At 40.9% G+C, this 22,521-nt stretch overlaps 1 protein-coding gene across 1 annotated transcript in view; it reads left to right on the top strand.

The window, feature by feature from the left end:
* The window catches only part of brinp3a.2 (bone morphogenetic protein/retinoic acid inducible neural-specific 3a, tandem duplicate 2), a 50,609-nt gene extending 47,813 nt beyond the window's left edge, over window positions 1–2,796 (top strand). The window contains exon 8 of the mRNA XM_081381638.1: window positions 1,319–2,796. Coding sequence (XP_081237764.1) covers window positions 1,319–2,435 — 1,117 coding nt within the window. The 3' untranslated portion in view covers window positions 2,436–2,796. The remainder of the gene's footprint in view (window positions 1–1,318) is intronic.
* Window positions 2,797–22,521: the final 19,725 nt, after the last annotated feature.

Here is a 22,521-nt window from a genome sequence, read left to right on the forward strand (position 1 = left end):
GCTACACTGGATACTTCACACCAACATAGTTTAAACAATATGTAATCTAGATTGTATTTGCATTTGCAGTTGATGTCATACAGCCTCTGACATCAACAAATGATATAGGAAGTGTTTTCTCCTCCCTTTTCAAATATTTACAAGCCTAATTATTGTTCTATCCAAGCTATACACAGTTATATGGTTAATAAGAAAAATGTTAAAGGGATAGTCCACCCTAAAATGAAAATTAAATCATAATTTACTCACCCTGGTGTTGTTTTAATGTTGTATGCCCTTTTTTAATTTATGGCCCAGAAAATGATTTTATTTAGTTAGTTATTTCAAAATGTCATGTTGCGTTTTTGTTCATCTTGATTTATCACAACTTGTGTGTTTTTTTCTGGGCGACACTGAGTGAACTGCGTCACTAATAGAGTCTCACGAATGTGCACACCGTGCAGCCATGCAGAGAAGACCAGGTCAAAAGTTTTGTTAAATAATACATACAATTTTGGTTTGTTTTTTACAAAACCCTATCTTATATCCCCAGAATAACTGGAATATATGGCATGTGTCGTATGGGATCATTCTGTAATACTTGTGCATCTTTTTAAAAAAAGTGTAATGCTTGTTGCTATTCTCTGCCATTGTATTGACTTTTTTTTTTATTCTCCTTTTGTGGTCCATAAAATAAATAAGGGCATACTACATTAGAACAACACCAGGGTGAGTAAAAAACATTTTAGGGTAAACTACGCCTTAAACTAATTAAATCACAGTTTTCTGTGATTAATCACAGATTTCGTCTTACAGTAAAATTCATAAATAAATCCTTAATGTACTATTTACATAATTAATACCTAAATCAATTAATCAGAGAATTATTTTCTCATTTAAATTATTAATTAAAAATATTTTATCATTATTGTATCATTGCCACCCATTTCAAGCGGAAGAAGATGGATGGATGCCACCCATTTTTTGAACCCACCAGTTGAGAACCTGCAGTTTAATGCAGTCTTCAAAATTGTTAGGCTTTCAAATTCCTTTGGTATCAGAACATTTATAGGTTTGCAAACATAAAACTTGAAGAAATTGTGAGATGTTAAGTAACATTTTTGCCAAATTGGCACCTTTATTAAAAGGAACAATATATGTCTGTACTTGTCTTTCTTTGTAGACAAAGTTTTATTTTTGTGGAACAGAATGTATGTTTGTGCAAGTTATAATCTTGCCATCTGCTGCTGTACCGGTTTCGGATACATGACAATTTAATCTCAACAATCAGCGTTTAGGCAGACTAACTGATTTTTATATTATCTTTCCTAAAATATAGGCCACAGTCGTATTGGCTGAACTACTTCCAGTCTTTACTATACTGCTCTGAGAACAACCATCTTGGCTCCTTCTCAGAAGAGCTGCACACCTGCATTTGTGCATATGACCACAGTTCCTGCCAGGTACCTACACCATGCTCTGTGGGTGAAGGTACTGCTTGCGCTGCTTGTGCTAGCGACAACCATACTCGCTGCGGCAGTTGCAATGTCGGCTACATGTTAAGTCAAGGGTCTTGTCGACCAATGGTGGCGGATTCCACAGAGAACTACCTGGGCTTTGAGACTGATCTTCAAGATCTGGAGCTACGCTATCTCCTACAGAGAGCCGATCGACGCTTGGAGGTCCATGCTATCTTCATCAGCAATGACATGCGTCTGAATAGCTGGTTCGATCCTTCATGGAGGAAGAGGATGCTGCTAACACTAAAGAGTAACAAATACAAATCCAACCTAGTCCATATGCTCTTAGGCATCTCCATGCAAATTTGCCTTACTAAAAACAGCACTCTGGAACCTGCACTCACTCTCTTCATCAATCCCTTCGGAGGGAGCCACTCAGAGAGTTGGTTAATTCCTGTGAACGAGAACAATTTTCCAGACTGGAAGTCTGCTAAGCTGGACCTTCCGCTTGAGTGCTTTAACTGGACCTTGACTTTGGGCAACAAGTGGAAGACCTTCTTTGAGACGATCCACATTTACCTGAGGAGCCGCATCAAAACTCCAGGCGCCGGCATCAATGAGAGCGTTTACCTGGAGCCTTTGGAAATGGCCGACCCTACAAGAAATCTGGGGTATATGAAGATCAACAGCATTCAAGTGTTCGGTTACAGTATGCATTTTGACCCAGAAGCAATACGGGACTTGATCCTACAGCTGGACTACCCGTACACGCAGGGCTCGCAGGACTCGGCCTTGCTCCAGCTGCTGGAGATCCGAGACCGGGTCAACCGACTATCCCCACCAGGCCAGCAACCTCTGGACCTGTTCGCCTGCTTATTACGCCACCGTCTCAAACTGACAGCTAATGAAGTGGTCCGGATTCACGCCTCACTCCAGTCCTTTAATTCCCGTCTCCCCAATTCTCTGGATTATGAGACCACTAAACTCTGTAGCTAACGGCTAAAGCATCATAGCAGAAAGCAATAGAACAACTGTAAAAATGCAGAGTAGACTGTTAAAGTCAAAGCTGCAATGACTTTCAGTGCTAGAGACACTTTTGGACACTGACAAAAGTTTTTTGTGACTTAACGTTCACTAGTAGATCATCTTGCTCAAAAGAACAGACTCATTTTTATTGTATAGTACACTGAGATCAAAGAGGAGGTTTGAAAAATATATGGAGTGTTTGTTTGTAATTTTTATATGTTTTTTCTTTCTTTCTTTTGCTTCAGTGACAGTGCACTTTCCTTGGAAATAATACAGTGATGTCAGTCAATTTTGTAGATAAATTGTTATTAAAACATCATGGTTGTAATGGAGTAATGGTTGCATTATTTATCAGCATATTTTTATTGCTATGTGACAGTTTAGTTTATTGGAAAATGAAACACATTTTATATTTGCAATTGAGTGCACTTAATGAGGAATTAAATACATTAAACATGATATACAACTTTGATAAAATAATAATGAAACAGATTTATTAATATAATTATGCTTGTTAGATCCATATCTCATCTTTCATTGGAAGAGAGAATGTAGTTTTTTTTAGCCTACTCTAAGCATTACAGTGTGTGTGTTTTTTTTAAATTCACTATAGAAACAATATCCTGTACATTAGCAGTAGGAGTTTTTTTATGTTGATTTTATTAGATGTTATTTTATTGATATTATTTTTTCCCCTATATTATATGTCCCATCTGAACCACATTGGCATGTTACTCGTTTATAAGTTGGCCTTGAACATTTTTTTTCAAAAAGTTCAATAAAAGACAGGCGCTGTGTCCGAAATCGAAATACTCCCCTACTATATAGTATGCAAAAAACAATATGACAAAAGAGTATGTACATAGTATTTGAAAAACAATAGGCGAAAAGTACACGAATGTCCTACTGCTTCCACCAATATTCTGCAGTGCGCATTTGATTTATGAATTTCAGCGAAGAGAGCAACTTGATGCTTGTAGGTCATGTGACAGCAACATGCCAGATGTAGTATGTCTGAAATTCATTCATACTACCCATATTCATACTGTAGGTCTATAGAACATACTTTTTAACGGTCACAAAGCATATTCGAATTCAAATGTAGTACCTACTTCAGACAGTTATGCGATTTCGGACCCAGTGAAGGTATAGGTAGATGTATTTGTTGTTGTTGTTTTTATCAGGGTCATTTTTAAAGGCATGGAGGGTGGTTCAAAAATATAAAGGGGTCTGTGAATATAATATTTGTCAAATTTGAATGGAACCACATATATGCAATGTTTGGGGCTGTATGTTTTTATTTACATTCTAACTAAACCTTGTTTATTTTCACAATTTGGAATTCAGGGTTTGTATTTGTCTAAGTGTGTTTTCATTATTTTTAATTCATGTCTTTTCATTATTTTTAATTCATATATTTTCATATCTTTCATAGTTGAAAATTGGCTTATATTTACCATACTTTGTTACATCAGAACTTTTATCAAAGCCGTTTCTCTGAACCATAATATATATATATATATATATATATATATATATATATATATATATATATATATATATATATATATATATATATATATATATATATATATATATATATATATATTACTGATGAGCCTTACATTGGAATGTAACAGTGATGCCAAAATGGGGCAAAGATTGTGGAATCCAGTGTGCCTTTGTGAATACACAGTATACAGTTTTGCTTTACTTATTTTGTGCACCTCAGTTTATAATGCATTTTTTTTTTTTTTTTTTTTGCGGTTCACGCTTGTCAGAAATGGAATGTTTTTTTTTTCTTCGGTTCAGCTATTTCTCACTTTTTCTTGCATTACAGTACATTCATTTAGACAGTGTGAATGCTAATTAGTTAAATCAACACATGATGACAGATTACGTTAATGCCAACAAAAAAGTGTCAATTGCCTCTTCATATCTTCATCTGTGTTTGCACCTTTTACCTATTAGCACAATAAATAAAATGAGCCTTACCTAACTCACTTAGCTACATCCTTTTTCAAAGTTTACTTATTATTGTGCAGAATAATAAAGAAAATGTTTCAAGAACAACAACATATACATTGCAGACAAAGGAAAGTTTTACATGTAGAAAATCTGAGATTTACACTGTTTGCATAATGTAAAGGTCAAAGGATTGTACGCCAAAGGAAATTGTATGTGTCGTTTGAAAAGATCTTAGATGCATAATAAGATCTTAGAGGCACTCTGTAAAATCCAAAAGAGTAAATGATCTACGGTCGTGCTTCCACAGAAAAGAAGCTTCTTAGAGTGAAGAACACTAATTTTATGTCTTCCTCGAGCATCTAACCGCAATGCAGCTACTGCAACATTTTTACATGTGAAACACCCCACGCTGTAGCAATTACTCTGCGAACACAAATGACCAAGGGAGCAGTTACTGCCAGAATGCATACACAAATCACCTGCGCGCGGCACCGAGAGCCTGTAAAATGAGAGCTTGTCAGTTGTGCTGAAATGAGTTGACACGTTCTTGTAATGACAAATATGACAATAAGAAATGGCAAAACATTACATAGGCAGTCTGTCTTTTCTCGCAGCCTGACAAACAATTTATCATGCTGCTGCATTTGTAGTGAAAAAGCTGTGGAAAAGAAAAGACTGAGCATTGCATTATATTTACTGTGCAGCTCCTCTGATGAAGATGGAAAACTTTCCAACACAGACAGAGATTAAAGAAAGAGCATACATCAACTTAGTAGGTTAGCTCTTTATTCACTAAGCACTCTGAGGCAGTGTGCCAAAGCTTGATCAATAGTGGTCGTGTTGCCTCCTTGATCTCTTCAATGTAAATATTGTTATGTTCTTGTGATTCACAATGAAGATGCATTGCTAACTTGACACAAACTTTATCTTGGGCCTCACTATAGGTTTCTAGAGGGCCTGATACTGCAGTGAACAGGAGGCAGGCAAAAGGTAGCTGTCTTCTGCCAATAAATCAATGTGCAGCTTTATTACCTGAAAGAACAAAAGGATCTGCAGGGAGATCAATGCAATCAAGAACCACCGACTCACAAACCAGTGGCATTTTGTTGTCCAGGGCCAGGACCACATCAACATCAATTTATTGCTCACACTGTCCTTTCACTTGATGTGGTTTTTATGAACACAAATCAATCACGATTTTACATCCAATTAAAATTTACCATTCAATTGCATCATTGTAGTCCCTTTGCTGTCATTGTGGCAGAACTTTATATGCACACTCTAAACATAAGGTTTAATTAAGGATTTTCTCATAATAAAGCAATATCAGGGCAGTTAACATTAAGAAACATTTTAAAGTCATATTGCTCCTCCAATGAATAGTTCCAAACAGGTCACAGCAGAATCAAGTTAAACATCTGCGAGTAATCCGTGTATAATTTGTTCAGTCGTTTTTTGATTTAATATTGAAAGTAGAAAAATTAGAAAACAGTTCCTTTAGTTTTTTAATTTTTTCCCAAAAAAATGAAAAACAAGAATTCAGCTTGATTTTTCGTTCTTAGTTAGAAAAATGAATAAACAGCTTGAATATTCGATTTCTACAAGCGGGCGGTAACGAAACGCCCCTTTCCTCTGATTTGTCAGCTGAAGATCATACTGTTCCGTCATCAGTTCTTCCTCCGTTCCGCACAGCAGAATAAGAGTCCTCCTCCCTTATCTCGTTTATTGCAACTACATTTCATCTTTTTCTCATCAAACAACCAGACAAATGGCTCGACGCAACCCATACCGGGGAAGAGCCTAGACAGGGCTTTCTTCTGTGTAGACCAGCAGTTCTCAAATGCCAGGGGGTCCATGGAATAATTTGCTATTTTCCTATATTTTCCGGACTGTAAAGTCACAGTTTTTATTTTTTTATTTTTTTTTATCATGAAGCACCATAGGTGAAGCACGCTGTGGTTTATCCATAAGTGACGTAGGCCTATATAATGCATTTTACTTCAAATAATCTAAATGTTGACTGTTCAAATAATGGTAATGACGGCTGTTAGCATGGTCTCCCTCGCCCAGCAAGTTAGTTAAAAAAAAAAAAAAAAAAAAAAAAAAATATATATATATATATATATATATATATATATATATATATATATAAAATTGTAAATTAAATATTTTAAACACTAATACAAAAAGGAAAGAATAATCCATTGACTTGCCTATATAACAGGCCTAATGTTCACGCATGAACTGTTATTCAGATTGACTAACAACCGGAGAACAGAGAACAACAGATATATTTAAATACATACTCTTCTGGGTTTTATGATGTAGGCCTTGTGTTTTATTAAAATTATAGCCTATAATTTGTAAGGATGCACGCTTGTTGTGCGCGGCGCAGCGGGTCATGTTGAGAGTAACGCCGCCTTCACACTGGCAGTTGAAATCAGCTCCGATACGGCTTCGAAACAACCGGAAGTCATTCATTTCCTATGGAGATTCGCAGACCGCATGCGAATGGGTCCGAACCAGGTCGGAACGAGTGCGGTGCGAAAAAAATCGTGTCAGTTGGTCATCCGGATGCGTAAAAAAAATTGAACTCTTGCGAAAAGCTACGGACGGTTCCTATCCGACAATTCCAGCGGAAGTTAGCATTGCTATGGTACTGATAAACAAACCTGAATTCTTAACTTTTTATAAAATAAATAATGATTTTATAACGATAAGTTGTCATGTCATTTTTTTTATTTTCATGATTTTCTAACATTATTAGGGCAGTTAATACAATCAAAAGCCCTATATACCACTATATCACATTTAGCCGACCTGACATGCCAACGTCCTGGGCAACTTTCCTCCACACAGCAGCCTTCCGATTAATGTCTCTATAACCCATATCAGAGAGATCATTCAGAATTGTACATTCTGACACTGACAAAATCAACCGTTAATCTCTCCGCCATTTTTGTTCTACTCGCTTCCAAAGCTTCCGACGCTTTTCAACGGTGTAGTACGACGTCCGCTGGGTCCGTATTGCGTATTACGGAGCTGATTTCAACTGCCAGGGTGAAGGCGGCGTAAAGGCCCTTTCACACCGGATGCGTAACGAAAAAGCGAAACGAAAAAGTGAATAGTTCGTGTGCGAATAGTTCGCATCAAAACCATTCACATCAGCCGCGACGCGAATTTGCGACCTCTGTGACGTTCAGAGAGCTTCAACATTCAAAAACTTTCACGCCAACAGCTGAGAAAACATGGACACTTCATCATCATCATCCAGTGAAGACGAGCTTTTCATTTTCTTTAAAAGACAGAAAAAAAGGTTATGTCTTTTTCTTTAAAGAACAGAGAGTCTGAAGGGGAGTATGCTAATGTGCACAGTTTTATTGCGTCTTCAACTAAACACAGTGCATTTTGTAATGTCACTACATAAACATGTAACAAAAAGTAAGTTAAAATCATTCGACTAGAAACTGTAGATATCACACAAAGAATGTATAGTATACAAAAAGCAGCCCTAAATAGTCACTACATTTTGTTAACGTTACATGTTCAAAGTAAACACGGGCTCTGTCTCTATCTTTGAAGATAATAGTGTTAGCTTTCTATCCCAAATGTAGCCTGCTAGCCTACACAGCACAGGACTATACAACGACTAAAACTATCACACAACATACTCACAGTCGTGATAACTGAGTTGGTTGGCAATGCTACGCCACACATTGTCTTTCAAATCGTTGTCCTTGTAGTATATGATTGGCTGAAGCCTTTTCTGTCGCTGCAAAAGTAAAAAAAAAATCGACATCGAAGCGAAAAAAATAAAAGTCGTTTTTTCGCCGCAGCACATTCGCGTTCGGTGTGGAAGCACTCATTACACAAACAGCTGATCAAAAAATAAAACCATCGCGTGAATTATTCTTGCGTCAAAATCGTGTCCAGTGTGAAAGGGCCTTAAAACATGCGCACGTCACATTGTAACGTTTTATTATTAGTCTATTCAGAAATAGTGTAAAAGACCGGTAAATAAAATACAAAATGAACATTATAAACACTTTTGATAACATATGCATATTTTACTTCCCCTTTACTGTAACCTATGTCAAATCCTTAAATGAATGGTATTCAGAAAACAACAAGAATGAAAATATATATAGTAAAATATACATAGTAGGCTAGCCTATAAAAATAGCCTATTGTGCCCTTTATTACAAACAACATTTAGCATATTTTTAACGCCAAGCCTAAACGAATTTATTTGAATCTAAACTGAAACTGTACTGACGTTGGGTTCGCGCATCTCTCATTCGGTCCAACGTTTCCATGTTTGCAATGTAACATTTGGATGCTAAATATTAATGTAAAAAAAGCTTCATACTTCCGTCGAGTCATATTATACACAAAGGCTAAATCAGCATCTTCAAGGGAAATTAGTTTGGAATAACAGCAAGTCATGACTGACTGGCACAGCCTTTATATTGTACAAAAGACGAATTAAATTAAGCAGAATAACTTTTTATATGTTTGGTTGACTGTTTTATTTTACTAATGAACAGGCTGCGATGTCAAGTTAGCAATGCCAGAAGTGAACTGATAATTTGTTGTGTAAGCGCGATGCGCACCCAGCAATGGGCTTCATTGCTGTGGGTGTGGGCCCACAACTGGCCCCAATGGGGGCCCACTCTACTTAGTGTGGGCCAGCCCACAGTCAGCTCACACTTTGGGCTGTCCCGATGGGGACTCATGGGCCCCATAGTGTGGGGCCCACATGTGCCCCGCATTTCACGCCGGTATCTGGGCCCGCAGTGGGCTGCCCGCAAGGGCTCCATTCGGGCCCCAAATGAGCATGTTTGCTGGGCAGGCGCCGTCACTTGGATTTGTTGCATCTTTCTGGCGCACACCAAGAATGAACCAAAATACAGCGAATAACCTTCAATCTTGGCGCGCCTATTTTTGAAAGTCAACATTTAGATTATGGTAAAAAAAAATGTGACTTTACAGTCCGGAAAATATAGGAAAATAGCAAATTATTTCACGGACCCCCTGGCATTTGAGAACTGCTGGTCTACACAGAAGAAAACCCTGTCTGGGCTCTTGCCCGGTACGGGTTGTGTCGAGCCATTCGTTATTCTGATTGTTTGATGAGAAAAAGATTAAATGTAGTTGCAATACACAAGATAAGAATCCGCACATCAGCTGCAGCAGCGGAGGACTCTTATTCTGCTGTGCGGAACTGAGGAAGAACTGATGATGGAACAGTTTGATCTTCGGCTGACAAATCAGAGGAAAGGGGCGTTTCATTCCCGCCCACGTGTAGAAATCGAATATTCAAGCTGTGTATTCATTTTTCTACCTCAGAATGAAAAATCAAGCTGAATTCTTGTTTTTCGTTTTTTTTTTTTTTTTTTTTTTGGAAACAATGAAAAAACAAAAAAGGAACGGTTTTCTCATTTTTCTACTTTCAATATTAAATTGAATTTCAAATTGTCACACACAGAGGATTTAAATAGATAACATGACTAATACAAACTACTTAGGCTAACAGTGAATAAACAAGACAGTCTTCTAGAAGACAGAGAAAGAGAGAGGGAGAGAGAGTATTATCCTTAAACACATAAGGGGCCTATCTTGCACCCAGCGCAATTGACTTTGTACACCGACGCATGTATCATTCCTATTTTGCACCCGCACAAAGCGCGTGTTTCCCTCCACAGAAGCACGTCGCTAAACTAGGGAATGAACTTGACCTCCCTGGGCAGTTCAGCGCAAAAAAGGAGGCGTGTTCCAGCGCAAACGTTCCTTCATGCTATTTTGCAGGTTTAGAAAACAATTGCGCTACTTACCAGGAAAAAATAGTTTAAAGTCAGTGGCGCGTTGCGCATGTTATTCATATGCTATTTTAAGGGCGCATGCTTGGCCATAATCAATGTAGCATGTGCACAACGCGCACTTTGATTCTCTCATCTACACAGAAGCAGCAGTTTTCATTTTTGCAAATCATACATTATTACGATAGATAGATAGATAGATAGATAGATAGATAGATAGATAGATAGATAGATAGATAGATAGATAGATAGATAGATAGATAGATAGATAGATAGATAGATAGATAGATAGATAGATAGATAGACAATTTATTATAAAAGCATACATCTAGCTTACACATTTACCCAAATTATCATACGCCTTTTCAACCGAAGTTAATTTGGGTGTGTTTCTCCATCCCCAACGTCCCTGACGAGAGCGTTGCTCTCCTTGGCTGTGAAACGCTCCTGGCGCACGCCTGGCAAATCCGCCGTTATAATAGGAATTCCCTCTTAAAGGGAATGTGAGATGACGCTCTGATTGGTTTATTTCACGTTACGCCCAAACCACACCTATGAATAATGAAGCTACTTCAGACCAACCCATTTTAGATTTGCGCCTGGCGCAAGAGTCATTTATCCCGCCAGGAAAATAGCAACAGCGCCAAGACCCGCCCACAAAGTTACTTGCGCTTTGCGCTTTGACACTTGCTTTCAGATCGTTAAAATAGGGCCCATAAAGTTAAGAAAATAAATTATAGAGGTCACTGATCTTAGATACACTGAAGAAATGTATTGCCTTCAAAAAAAAACATTTTAGAAATCCAGGGCACTCTGCTGGCTGACATAAACAAGTAAAAAAAAAAAAAAAAAAAAAAGGAGGAGGACACCACTGTGCTAAAGCTGTGGTTGGTTGGACTTGAGAGAAAAAAAAAAGTTACTTTGACAACATTCCTGCTTTCAACATTAAAATCCAGCTACATACAGTTTGTAGCTGGATTAGCTACAAACTGCTAATCCTTTGGACCCCTTTAGGTCCAAAAATATATTTATACATATATATATATATATATATATATATATATATATATATATATATATATATATATATATATATACATATATATATATATATATATTATTTTTTTTTTTTTACCTAAAGGGGTACTATTCCCAACCTGCACAATTTTATCTTTAAACTACATCCTCTCTAGTTTCTCTACAGAAAAATTAAATGTTACACTCCTGAAGGATTATGTAGTCCTACATTATCCCTCTTGATCACAACAAGTGGAATCACTCCCTTAGGGGAGAGCCTACACCTGCTTCAAACTGAACTGTTTGATGAGCTTTGCTAATGAAGAGCCTGAGGAATTAGAAAATTAGCATACAGTTCCCAGAATGCAACTGCATCAGAAATTAATTAAATTAGAGTAAGGCAGATTACGTATACTTAACATACTATATGCACTCAACAAAAAGTTGCTTTATGGATTTATGCATACTCGTCATTCCAACAGGCATGACCATTGAATCTTTTCAATTAATTGCATTTTCATTTAAGTTCTCCTGGCGCTATGGTTATGATAGCCTGCTAACCTACTAAAATCAGACGATTTAGGGTTCTTTTTGTGAGCGGAAAAGCGTGAGGTCTGACCCACTGAGTTGCTCGTGAGCCAAACATCTGATTCTGGTAGCTGAGGAGGTGATCGTAAGACAAGTTCAGCCTGACAGAAATAAATAGGACCCAATAAGTCCCAACTCACAATAACCAGTCTATGCTGGATTTCAAATTGCCAATGAATTGCTTTTGGGGATCCCTTAGCTGGGTTCTAAATGCATCTCTTATTAGATAATCCCCTTATACACCAAATACTCATCTGGGATTTTTAGTGGTCAGAGCAGGAGCCATTTATGACATAACAGGAGGACTAAGGCACATTCTAGAAATGTCTTTTATCAGGGGGCCTGTTTGAGACTTCTGTGTCATTGTGCATGTGCATTAGTATATGAAAATTAGATTCAATGAAGCACTTTGGTTGAATTGTGAAAGAATATCGGCTTTAAAAGACAAACCATTTGCCTCACCAAGCATACTGTGCATATTTTAATGGTAGGTTGGAACAACAAATGATGCATACACACAATATGTTGATGGCTTTATAAATTCAGTGGAATATCTGCAGAGTCTGTGAGAAAACTCAAGTAAATAGACAAGTAAATACTATTACAGAACAAAACGTTCTTCTTGAATTTCTGTGACTTATACTCACTACAGAAAGAAATTCAAAAGGTCTAAATTGATCATTTATTGTGTTCCAAAATGTAACATCATTTGATGATGACACTACAGGCACTTTGGCACAAAAAGCTGATTACCGTTTATTTCACTGATATTCAGGCTGCAGGCTGAATGACATTTCAAAAAGACATTTGTTCATTTGTTGTTATACTCAACAGGATCCAAGAAGCACATTGTCTTAGATTCAGCTTTTCATGAGGTGCTTCACATGCATTTAAAATCAAGTTAATGATTTGTGAAAAGATAATCCTAGATTTAATTAAATTGTAAAATAAAATTATGAACAAACAGGCTTGAAAGACTTTGTGAAAATGCTGTTCATATTACTGATATACTGATGTTATTTCAAAGATGTGCATGTGCAACTATTGATGACATGTTGACTCAAATCTAAAGACAATTAAAAGACAATTAAATGAATTGCCTGAACAGGTTTAACAGAGATATTAGCTTTAGTACTGCCAAAGTTAATGTGTAACAGATGCAAATAAACACTTTAGTAAATGCCATCAATGTATTTATTTAATTTGGCATTATAAATGTTTCAGTCTGTTCTGTGTGATTTTTAAAAGCTGATATCGAAACCATGTTCCATGCTGCTAGAGGAGCTAAAGGGAGACAGATATTCTGTAGATATAATTTAGACATCTGTAAAAAGAAATGAATGTAAAAATTCATGAAAAAAAAAAAAAAAAAAAAGTTGGCCAAACTTTAAATGAATCTTACATTTTTTTAAATCAGTGGTTCAGAGCACAAATCAAAATTGGCAAATCATGTGATTTCAACAAACATTTTTTAAATACTATTACAGATTCTTTATTCATGTTTGGGGAGAGCTTCCGTTGCTTTTATACATTTTGGATCAGCATTTGCATTTTTGCAAAGCAAGTGGTTGACAGAAAACAAAAGAAAAGACTAGTTATGGTGCTAGTTGATATATTTACAAACTAACATCTTATTGAGTAAAGCAACATTTAGCAATAAAAAACAAACAAACACCTTAAACCATTATCAGTGCCACTCTTCAGCATGATGTTAACTACCAATATTATCAAAGTCCTATAACAGAACATTTAACACTACGAATTTCCCTCCCTTTTCATCTTGCTCAAAACATAAATAACACCTGGTTCAGTTAATGATTTTGTCATTAACTGTCATTAACACAAATATTTTAGGTAAAACATCTCACTTACTGGTGTAACCCTCATTTCGTGTCGAAATACAGACACTAGGGGTCGTCCTTGAGAGCCCCAAATACCTCTGATGTATTCAGAAAAGGCCAATGAAATTGGCGTGTGGAATTTGCATGCCAGGCCATTTCCAAGGTTATGGGTAAATAAGGCCAGCCTGCATGCAAACACATTTCAGTTTTGTTCTGAAGAGCCGAGGCAGCGTCTCAACCCCCAGTGACAGTGCAAGTTGTGCCAGGATCAACATCTATGTTTCCTCTATCAGGGAACAAGGGTTATACCAGTAACCTAGACATTCTCTTTCTATCAGTCACTTTCGATGTTGTGTCAAAATACCGACACTAGGGGTCCCTATTCTAAATGCCACAACTTGAACTGTGTCACGAGGCATGGGGGTGCAAATGCAAATGCTGTTGGCAAGTGCAGCTACACTAACTCACAACCTTCCAACACCCAGGGTAAATGACCAGGGTAAATAACCTCGGAAGAGGTCAGTGCAGGGTCAACATATTTTAAGAAATAGAATAACACTGAAGAAGCATTGATGTGGGGTTGTAAGCCTAATCTTGACATAAACTGTAAACTTGCCCCTTAAATCTGATTGGTTGATTGCAATGTTGTCCCAGGATCAACAAAGATGTTGATCCAGGAACATGTTGTACTTGGTGAAATAATGTCACCGATGGGAGTACTACACAGGAAAGAGTTCCTGTGGCGGGCTCCACCTGACTATGGGGAAACTACCGGCTTTTCAGCGAGTGGTGGTGGAGCTAGCTTTGTCCAGAGGAAGACACTGGGTTCACCACTAGGGAAACTGAACTGTGGAAAATACATTGTATGGGGTCACCGTTAGGGAACCATTACATACGGAGCACTAGCCAGGTTACAAGAGCTCACCCTTGTAATGCCCTCTACTGTAACTATCTGTAACATGGCCTACCTCAACCTCAATCTCGGTTACAGATGGTTCAAAATTCAGCAGCCAGACTGTTAACAGAACCTAAGAAAAGGGATCATATCTCACCTGACCTGTTCCCTATCAGTCGGTCACTCTCAACATACATGGGACCGACTAATAGGAATCTCGCTATAGAGCCCATCTACTGTACTTCGAGTGAAACTAAACGAGCCAATGCACATTGGCGTGCAATCATTTGCATCAGCTGTTCAGCCATGCAGCGCGGGTATTTAATGAGTAGCAGGTGCGATTGCACTTCAGCTTTTTGCTTCGGAGCCGAGTGTTTCGATGCTGTTTAATCTACTGAGTGATCAAACAACGAGCAAGCTCTTCAGGAGGATCACTCGTGTCTGGTGTGGGCGATACAGCGCGACAGCGGGGTCGACTTTCTTTCTCTCTCTCTTTTGTTTTTGTTTTGGTGTTACTGAGCAAAACAAAAAGGCTGTTTTCACAGCTAGTAACGGTGCGCAAAGAGCGCTGAATAGCCGTTCTGGTAAGGCCGCCGTGAAGAGAGACATCGCACAACAGGTTGCACATTTCCTGTCTGTGTCCGCTGCGACCGTTCCCCTGCGTGCTTCAGTTCCAAGGAGAGCATTTCCCTGAAAGAGCTTACATGGGTGTGAGTTGCGCCTTTCTAAAGATGGCATTCCACCCTTGTGTTTCTGGATGCGGTCTTTTCCTGCCCTCACTGACGGCCACGATCACTGTCTCGCATGCCTGGGAAACATGTGAGACTGTGTTAGTGGGTGGTTTATGTTTTCGCAAGGGAACATGACCACGTCAGCATGCCGGTTGATTCTTCTTTCTCCGGAAAGCTTGAGTCCCCTCTGTTGTTGGCCAGCTGCTGCTTGTGTGTAAAAGCACAGCTGCAGGTCTGCTCGACACTCTGGGAGGCCGTCTAGATTAACAATAGCTTCCGCCAGGCAAACCCAACGGGTCTCTCACTCCTCGGTGTGTAATGTGCCGTCGAGCTGCCGGGCTGCAGCGTGGGTTGTCACGGCTGTGCAGCTTCTGGATGGGACTGCTGGCCCTTAGCGTTTCATTCAGGGCTCCAGCTGAGGGCAGATGTCGATTGCTGCATCGGAGAGAGGGGCTGTTTCATTCTGGAAATGAAAATGATGCTGAGTTTCCACTGTAATAGTGTGTGTGCTTATGCTGAATCAGATTCAGAGCGACAGCCATGCTTTCCCGGGTCTTTTTTGAATGTGCATTGAAAACTTAGCAGTATGGAGCTATATTGGTGCCAAAATGTGGAACGCCAAAAGTATGAAATTCTGCATAAAAGTTTTCACCTCTCTCACTACCCTTGATGGTGGGGTGGCTGTGCCTCTGGCAGGCCACCTCTGCCCTGCATGTGAGGCCAAGGCACTCTAATTGCACGAGGGTAGTTCTGAGCCGGGGTTGAGCTGCACTTGTCAACTGACCGTGTTCAAGTCACAGCGCAGGCCCTCAGTCAGACGATGTCCACCTTGGTGGTCCAGAAGCGCCCCTGGCTGTCATTGCAGAGGTGCGAGAGGTCATCAAAGTACTTTTTCTCGATGCTCCCATCTCACAAGGTGGCCTTCTTGGCGACACTGTTTAGAACTGGCCCAGCAGTTCTCCGCAGTCAACAGCAGACTGAAGCACCTCCCCCGATGTATCACCAGAGTGCCTTTTGTAGAACCCCATGTTCCTTCTTGCAGCAAGGGTTGGAGCGAAGGCTGTTTCCCTCCACCTTAAAAGTACATGCTGCCGTTATTTCAGCAAATCATGAACCCTTAGATGGCAAATAAGTAGGAAAGCACAACCTGGTCATCAGGTTCCTTAGGGGGGCGAGATGGTTAAACCCTCCTCGACCCCCCTCCATACCTTCTTGGGACCTTTCCCTGGTGCTTCGAGCACTTCAGGATGTTCCCTTTGAGCCTTTGCAATCAGCAGACTTAAAGCTTCTCTCCTTGAAGACTTTGCTGCTAATTGCACTGGCTTCTATCAAGAGGCTAGGGGACCAGCAAGCATTTTTGGTCGACGAATCGTGCCTTGAGTTCGGGCCGGGTGACAACCATGTTGTACTCAGACCCCAGCCTGGCTATGTGCCCAAGGTTCCTACCATTCCCTTCAGGGACCAGGTGGTGAACCTGCAAGTGTTGCCCCTGGAGGAGGCAGACCCAGCGTTTGCTTTGCTCTGTCCTGTTCGCGCTCTGCGTCTGTACGTGGACAGAAATCAGTCTCAGGACCTCAGACCAGCAATTTGTCTGTTACGGAGGCCAGCAGAAGGGAAAGGCTGTCTCCAAGCAGAGGATGGCCCACTGGATAGTGGATGCCATCGCCTTGGCTTACCAAGCTCAAGGCGTGCCCTGCTCGCTCAGGTTGTATGCTCACTCCACGAGAGGCGTTGCATCCTCCTGGGCGCTGGCACGTAGCAGGGTAGTTCTGAGCCGGGGTTGAGCTGCACTTGTCAACTGACCGTGTTCAAGTCACAGCGCAGGCCCTCAGTCAGACGATGTCCACCTTGGTGGTCCAGAAGCGCCCCTGGCTGTCATTGCAGAGGTGCGAGAGGTCGTCAAAGTACTTTTTCTCTATGCTCCCATCTCACAAGGTGGCCTTCTTGGCGACACTGTTTAGAACTGGCCCAGCAGTTCTCCGCAGTCAACAGCAGACTGAAGCACCTCCCCCGATGTATCACCAGAGTGCCTTTTGTAGAACCCCACGTTCCTTCTTGCAGCAAGGGTTGGAGCAAAGGCTGTCTCCCTCCACCTTAAAAGTACATGCTGCCGTTATTTCAGCAAATCATGACCCCTTAGATGGCAAATCAGTAGGAAAGCACAACCTGGTCATCAGGTTCCTTAGGGGGGCGAGATGGTTAAACCCTCCTCGACCCCCCTCCATACCCTCTTGGGACCTTTCCCTGGTGCTTTGAGCACTTCAGGATGTTCCCTTTGAGCCTTTGCAATCAGCAGACTTAAAGCTTCTCTCCTTGAAGACTTTGCTGCTAATTGCACTGGCTTCTATCAAGAGGGTAGGGGACCTGCAAGCATTTTTGGTCGACGAATCGTGCCTTGAGTTCGGGCCAGGTGACAACCATGTTGTACTCAGACCCCAGCCTGGCTATGTGCCCAAGGTTCCTACCTTTCCCTTCAGGGACCAGGTGGTGGACCTACAAGTGTTGCCCCTGGAGGAGGCAGACCCAGCGCTTGCTTTGCTCTGTCCTGTTCGTGCTCTGCGTCTGTACGTGGACAGGAATCAGTCTCAGGACCTCAGACCAGCAATTTGTCTGTTACGGAGGCCAGCAGAAGGGAAAGGCTGTCTCCAAGCAGAGGATGGCCCACTGGATAGTGGATGCCATCGCCTTGGCTTACCAAGCTCAAGGCGTGCCCTGCTCGCTCAGGTTGTATGCTCACTCCACGAGAGGCGTTGCATCCTCCTGGGCGCTGGCACGTAGCTCCTTGCTAACAGATATCTGTAGAGCTGCGGGCTGGGCGACACCTAACACGTTGGCTAGATTTTATGGCCTACGTGTAGAGCCGGTCTCCTCCCGTGTTTTCACCCTAAACTGGTAGAAGGCCCGGCTCTGACGGCTTGCTGCACCCTACTGTGCTCCTTATTGCTCCAGAGTGAAAAACCTGTGAGTCCTCCAACACCCTCGGCCCGGACATGGCAGAGTGTCCGGTGCCAGGCCTTTATCCATTGAATCCTTGAGAACCGGGTCTAGGCTGGGTTTCATATGTGTCTTTCCCTTGGGCTAAGTCACCCAGTATTCATATGCAGGGCTAGTCAGGCTATTCCATATGTATTTTTTCCAAATAACTAATTCGAAGAATGTGGCTTCCGCAGCGTTCCCCTTCCCATAGAAAGGGCATGCTTTCCCAGTGTTCATGGAACAACAGTGACAGATACACTCTGTGTAAGCCCTCTCCTATCTTCCTTCCAAGCAAGAAGGGATAGAGGCTTACACGGGGCGCTGGATGGGGTGCAGCAGCTGTGGCGCTTGGTAGGGATTCCTATTAGTCTGTCCGATGTACGTCGAGAGTGAACTGACTGACAGGGAACGTCTCGGTTACATATGGTAACCCTCATTCCCTGAAGGAGGGAATGGAGACGTACGTCCCGTCGCTGCGACCCGCTGGGGCAGCCAGCTCATCGGCTCGGCTCCTCAGCAAAAACTGAAGTGCAATCGCACCTTCTGCTCATTATACCCGCGCTGCATGGCTGAACAGCTGATGCAAATGATTGCATGCCATTGTGCAGTGGTTCGTTTAGTTTCACTCGAAGTAGATTAGGCTCTGCTGTAGATTACTATTAGTCGGTCTGACGTACGTCTCCGTTCCCTCCTTCAGGGAACGAGGGTTACCATATGTAACCGAGACATTCTTGCCTCATTGCATTTGCTACCAATAAAATTTAGAGTCAACTTTAAGATCCTTCTTTTTGCATACAAGGCACTGCACAATTTGGCCCGGATTATATTTGTGATCTTATTAGGCCATACACAGCCTCTAGGCCACTAAGATTGTGGGATCAGCTACTTTTATTCTGGTTGTAAAACAAAAGGTGATCAAGCTTTCTCTGTAGTCGCCCCAAAGCTCTGGAATAGTCTACCTCTGAACATCAGGGCATCTGTATCACTAGATGCTTTTAGATGTAGTTTAAAGACTTATTTTTACTCTGTAGCATTCGAGGGATGCTGTGTATGTATTTTAAATAGCTGGTGTTCTACGTTATGTATGTATGTATGTATGTATCACCATTCAAGGGAAACTGTAACTGGACCTGAAAAGTGCACATTATTACCTCAGAGAGGGGAAAGGGGCTAATGCAAGTACTACACCCAACCAGTTTGTCCATGTTTTACCTGTTACCTAAGACTCAAGATGAAACTGTTTCCATGCGTAGATTATAAAATCTCACAAAAGTGTTGGGTGTAGCCCAGCCCGCAGCTTTACATATGTCTGCCAATAAAACACTGTTCGCCAATGAAACACCCTCACTCCCAATGGGCACGGTAAATCCTGGGCCTGATAAGCCCAGAGAATGGTATCTACAATCCAATGGGGCATTATTTGTTTAGAGACAGCCTTCCCCTTCTGCTGACCTCCAAAGCAGACAAAGATCCTCACATCTCCCCTGAGAACCAGAGGTTTCTCTCTTTCTTGCTAGGAAAGAGAAATGCAATTGCAACTTGGCATGGTCATGTTCTCGCAGTGAGAACATGAGCCATCCACGACAGCTTTCTCAGGGTGTGCCCAGACACATAAGGCCAGCGATCGTGGTCATCAGAGGATGAGAGATATCGACCACACCCAGGAAATACACAAACGGAAATGCATCTTTAAAAAAGATGTGATCCGCCATGTATGCTCTTTTAGAGGAATTTGCTCTTTATTATAAAAGGAAATTGATGCACCCAGGGGAGTTCTCTGAACTTACCTGTGCTGACCACTGTACTGTGCTGAAATCCAGCAACAGAAGCTCAATTGCAGAGGTGAAAGGATTTGCTTCTCTTGTGAAGAGATGCTGGCTTTGGCCCCATCCACACTACTGCGTTTTAGTTTAGAAACGGAGAATTAAAACGAATACGATCTCCGTCCACACCAGCGTTTTAGCTGCGTATTAGAATTGATCTCCGTCCACATTAAAACGACTGAAAACGCGGATCACGTGACCATTCACCAACACTGGGCATGCGCTTGCCGGTGTAAACCTAGAGACTTTCAAACATAGACTGTAAAAAATGCTTTCAAACATCAAAATGTCATTTATTAATATGTATAAGTGTCAAAATTACATATAAACATCTTTTCCTATTCTATTTTGCCTGGAAACGCTTCCAACAACTTGCGTGTCGCATGAAAAATAGGTTTATTTCTAGCATGCATGCGTTTACCGCGCGAGCCACGCCTGAGACGCGGCAGTTTCTTACTGTGAGAAACTGTTCCAGCAGGTGGAGTTTACTGGTACTGAATATTACCTGTGTTTACTCCATGACTGATGACACCCAATCATAGAGCCGAGCGTGAGCCTCTGCGTCATCGTTTCTAAAGTCCTCCGTTTTGACCCGTCCAGACTAAAACGCCCTCCGGAGATTCAAAATGAAAAACGGGTCGGCAGCGTTTCTAAACTTCTCTGTTTTGGGTCTCCGTTTTTGCCGTTTTAGTGTGGACGGGAGGTGCAAACGTAGCAAAAGGTCTCCGTTTTTAAACGAAAACGCAGTAGTGTGGATGGGGCCTTAGGCTCCAAAGAACAAAGCGGAAGTGTGCGTGTGTGTGTGTGTGTGTGTGTGTGTGTGTGTGTGTGTGTGTGTGTGTGTGTGTGTGTGTGTGTGTGTGTGTGTGTGTGCAAGCCGGCCTGCCTTATATACCCGTATGTCCGGGGGCGTGGCCTGGCATGCATATACCATATATACCACCTTTTCTGAATACGTCAGAAGTGTTTGGGGCTCTCAGGCAGTCGACCCCTAGTGTCTGTATTCCAACAGCATGTTGAAAGTGACTGACAGAAAGTTAATTCTGGTTAACAAATTTAAAGGATAATTCCGTTATTTAGCACTTTGAGTCTCTTTTCTGGTTTGTTTTGGATGAACTAGAGTGGTGGACACAGAAATTTTGACGATGGGTCCTATCTCGACTTTTTGACTCGTTTAGAATCGCCTTTGATCGCTTCAGAGTGGCTGGCACAAACATGTCCTTAAAACAACCCTTAACGTTCGTTTTCAAAACTGTGCAACTCACCGAGTGGTTAGTGATGTTCGTTGATGTTCCAAAACAAGTAGCGTAGCGAAATACAGTTTCTGTCGTGTTTTATTTGGCATTTTGTAAAATCCCATTTATTTCTGTTGGAGGACTCATTGCTCGTTGATATTACTGTGCTACCGGAAACGGAAAAGACACTTCAGACTCAAATATCGAGCGGAAGTTTATACGCGGTTGTGAGGTATCTGAAAAAACAGTTCCACTATAGCAAATAACATGGATTGAAATCATACATTGCGCCGATACATTTGTTTTTAATCATCCACGAACACCACTAACCACTCGGTGAGAGTTTGAAAACGAACGTTAAGGGTTGTTTTAAGGACATGTTTGTGCGCATTTCTGTGTCCACCACTCTAGTTCATCCAAAACAAACCAGAAAAGAGACTCAAAGTGCTAAATACCGGAATTATCTTTTAAGAGAATTGCTCACAATAAAATCTAAATGTTATCAAAACAATAACATTTTCTGAAAGTAAACCTTTCTTTTTGATTTGCATTACTGGATTTTCTATGGAAAATAAATAAATAATGAGATTGATCCAACCCGATCTCACAGCAATTTATACGAATTTTACAAAGTGACGAATTCATACAAATTCATACGAACTAACTCATACGAATTTGTAAGATTTTTGCTAAATCGTACATATTTTATGAGTTGACCAATTCGTATGAATTCGTACGAATGACCTACCCCTGACCCTGCCCCTAAACCTACCCATCACGTGGGTTTAGACAAATCGTACAAATTCGTACGAATTAGCCACCTTTTAATCACTCGTACGAATTTGTATGAATTGGTCGTGAGATAGCGTTGGATTGATCATGATTAAATGTTTGACAGCCCTAATAAGAATAGTGTTTGAGTTGCTGTGTATAAAAGTCTCATTACATTTATAAGTCATGCTGTACAGTAAAGCCACCAGTCTGCTGCGGTGTTAAAATGTTCCCATGCGGTGAGTCATCAGCGACTCATACTTTCAACCTGCACATACAGTAAGTGTATATTTAGGGAGTGTCAACATTAAATCTACAGTGCAGGCTTGCTGGATAGTGAGAGGGTTCATTCTCCTGACATTTTTCTGACATTGATGTTTCTCATCTTTTAT

Source organism: Scardinius erythrophthalmus (genome assembly GCF_964197995.2).
Source record: "Scardinius erythrophthalmus genome assembly, chromosome: 12".
NCBI lineage: Eukaryota > Metazoa > Chordata > Actinopteri > Cypriniformes > Leuciscidae > Scardinius > Scardinius erythrophthalmus.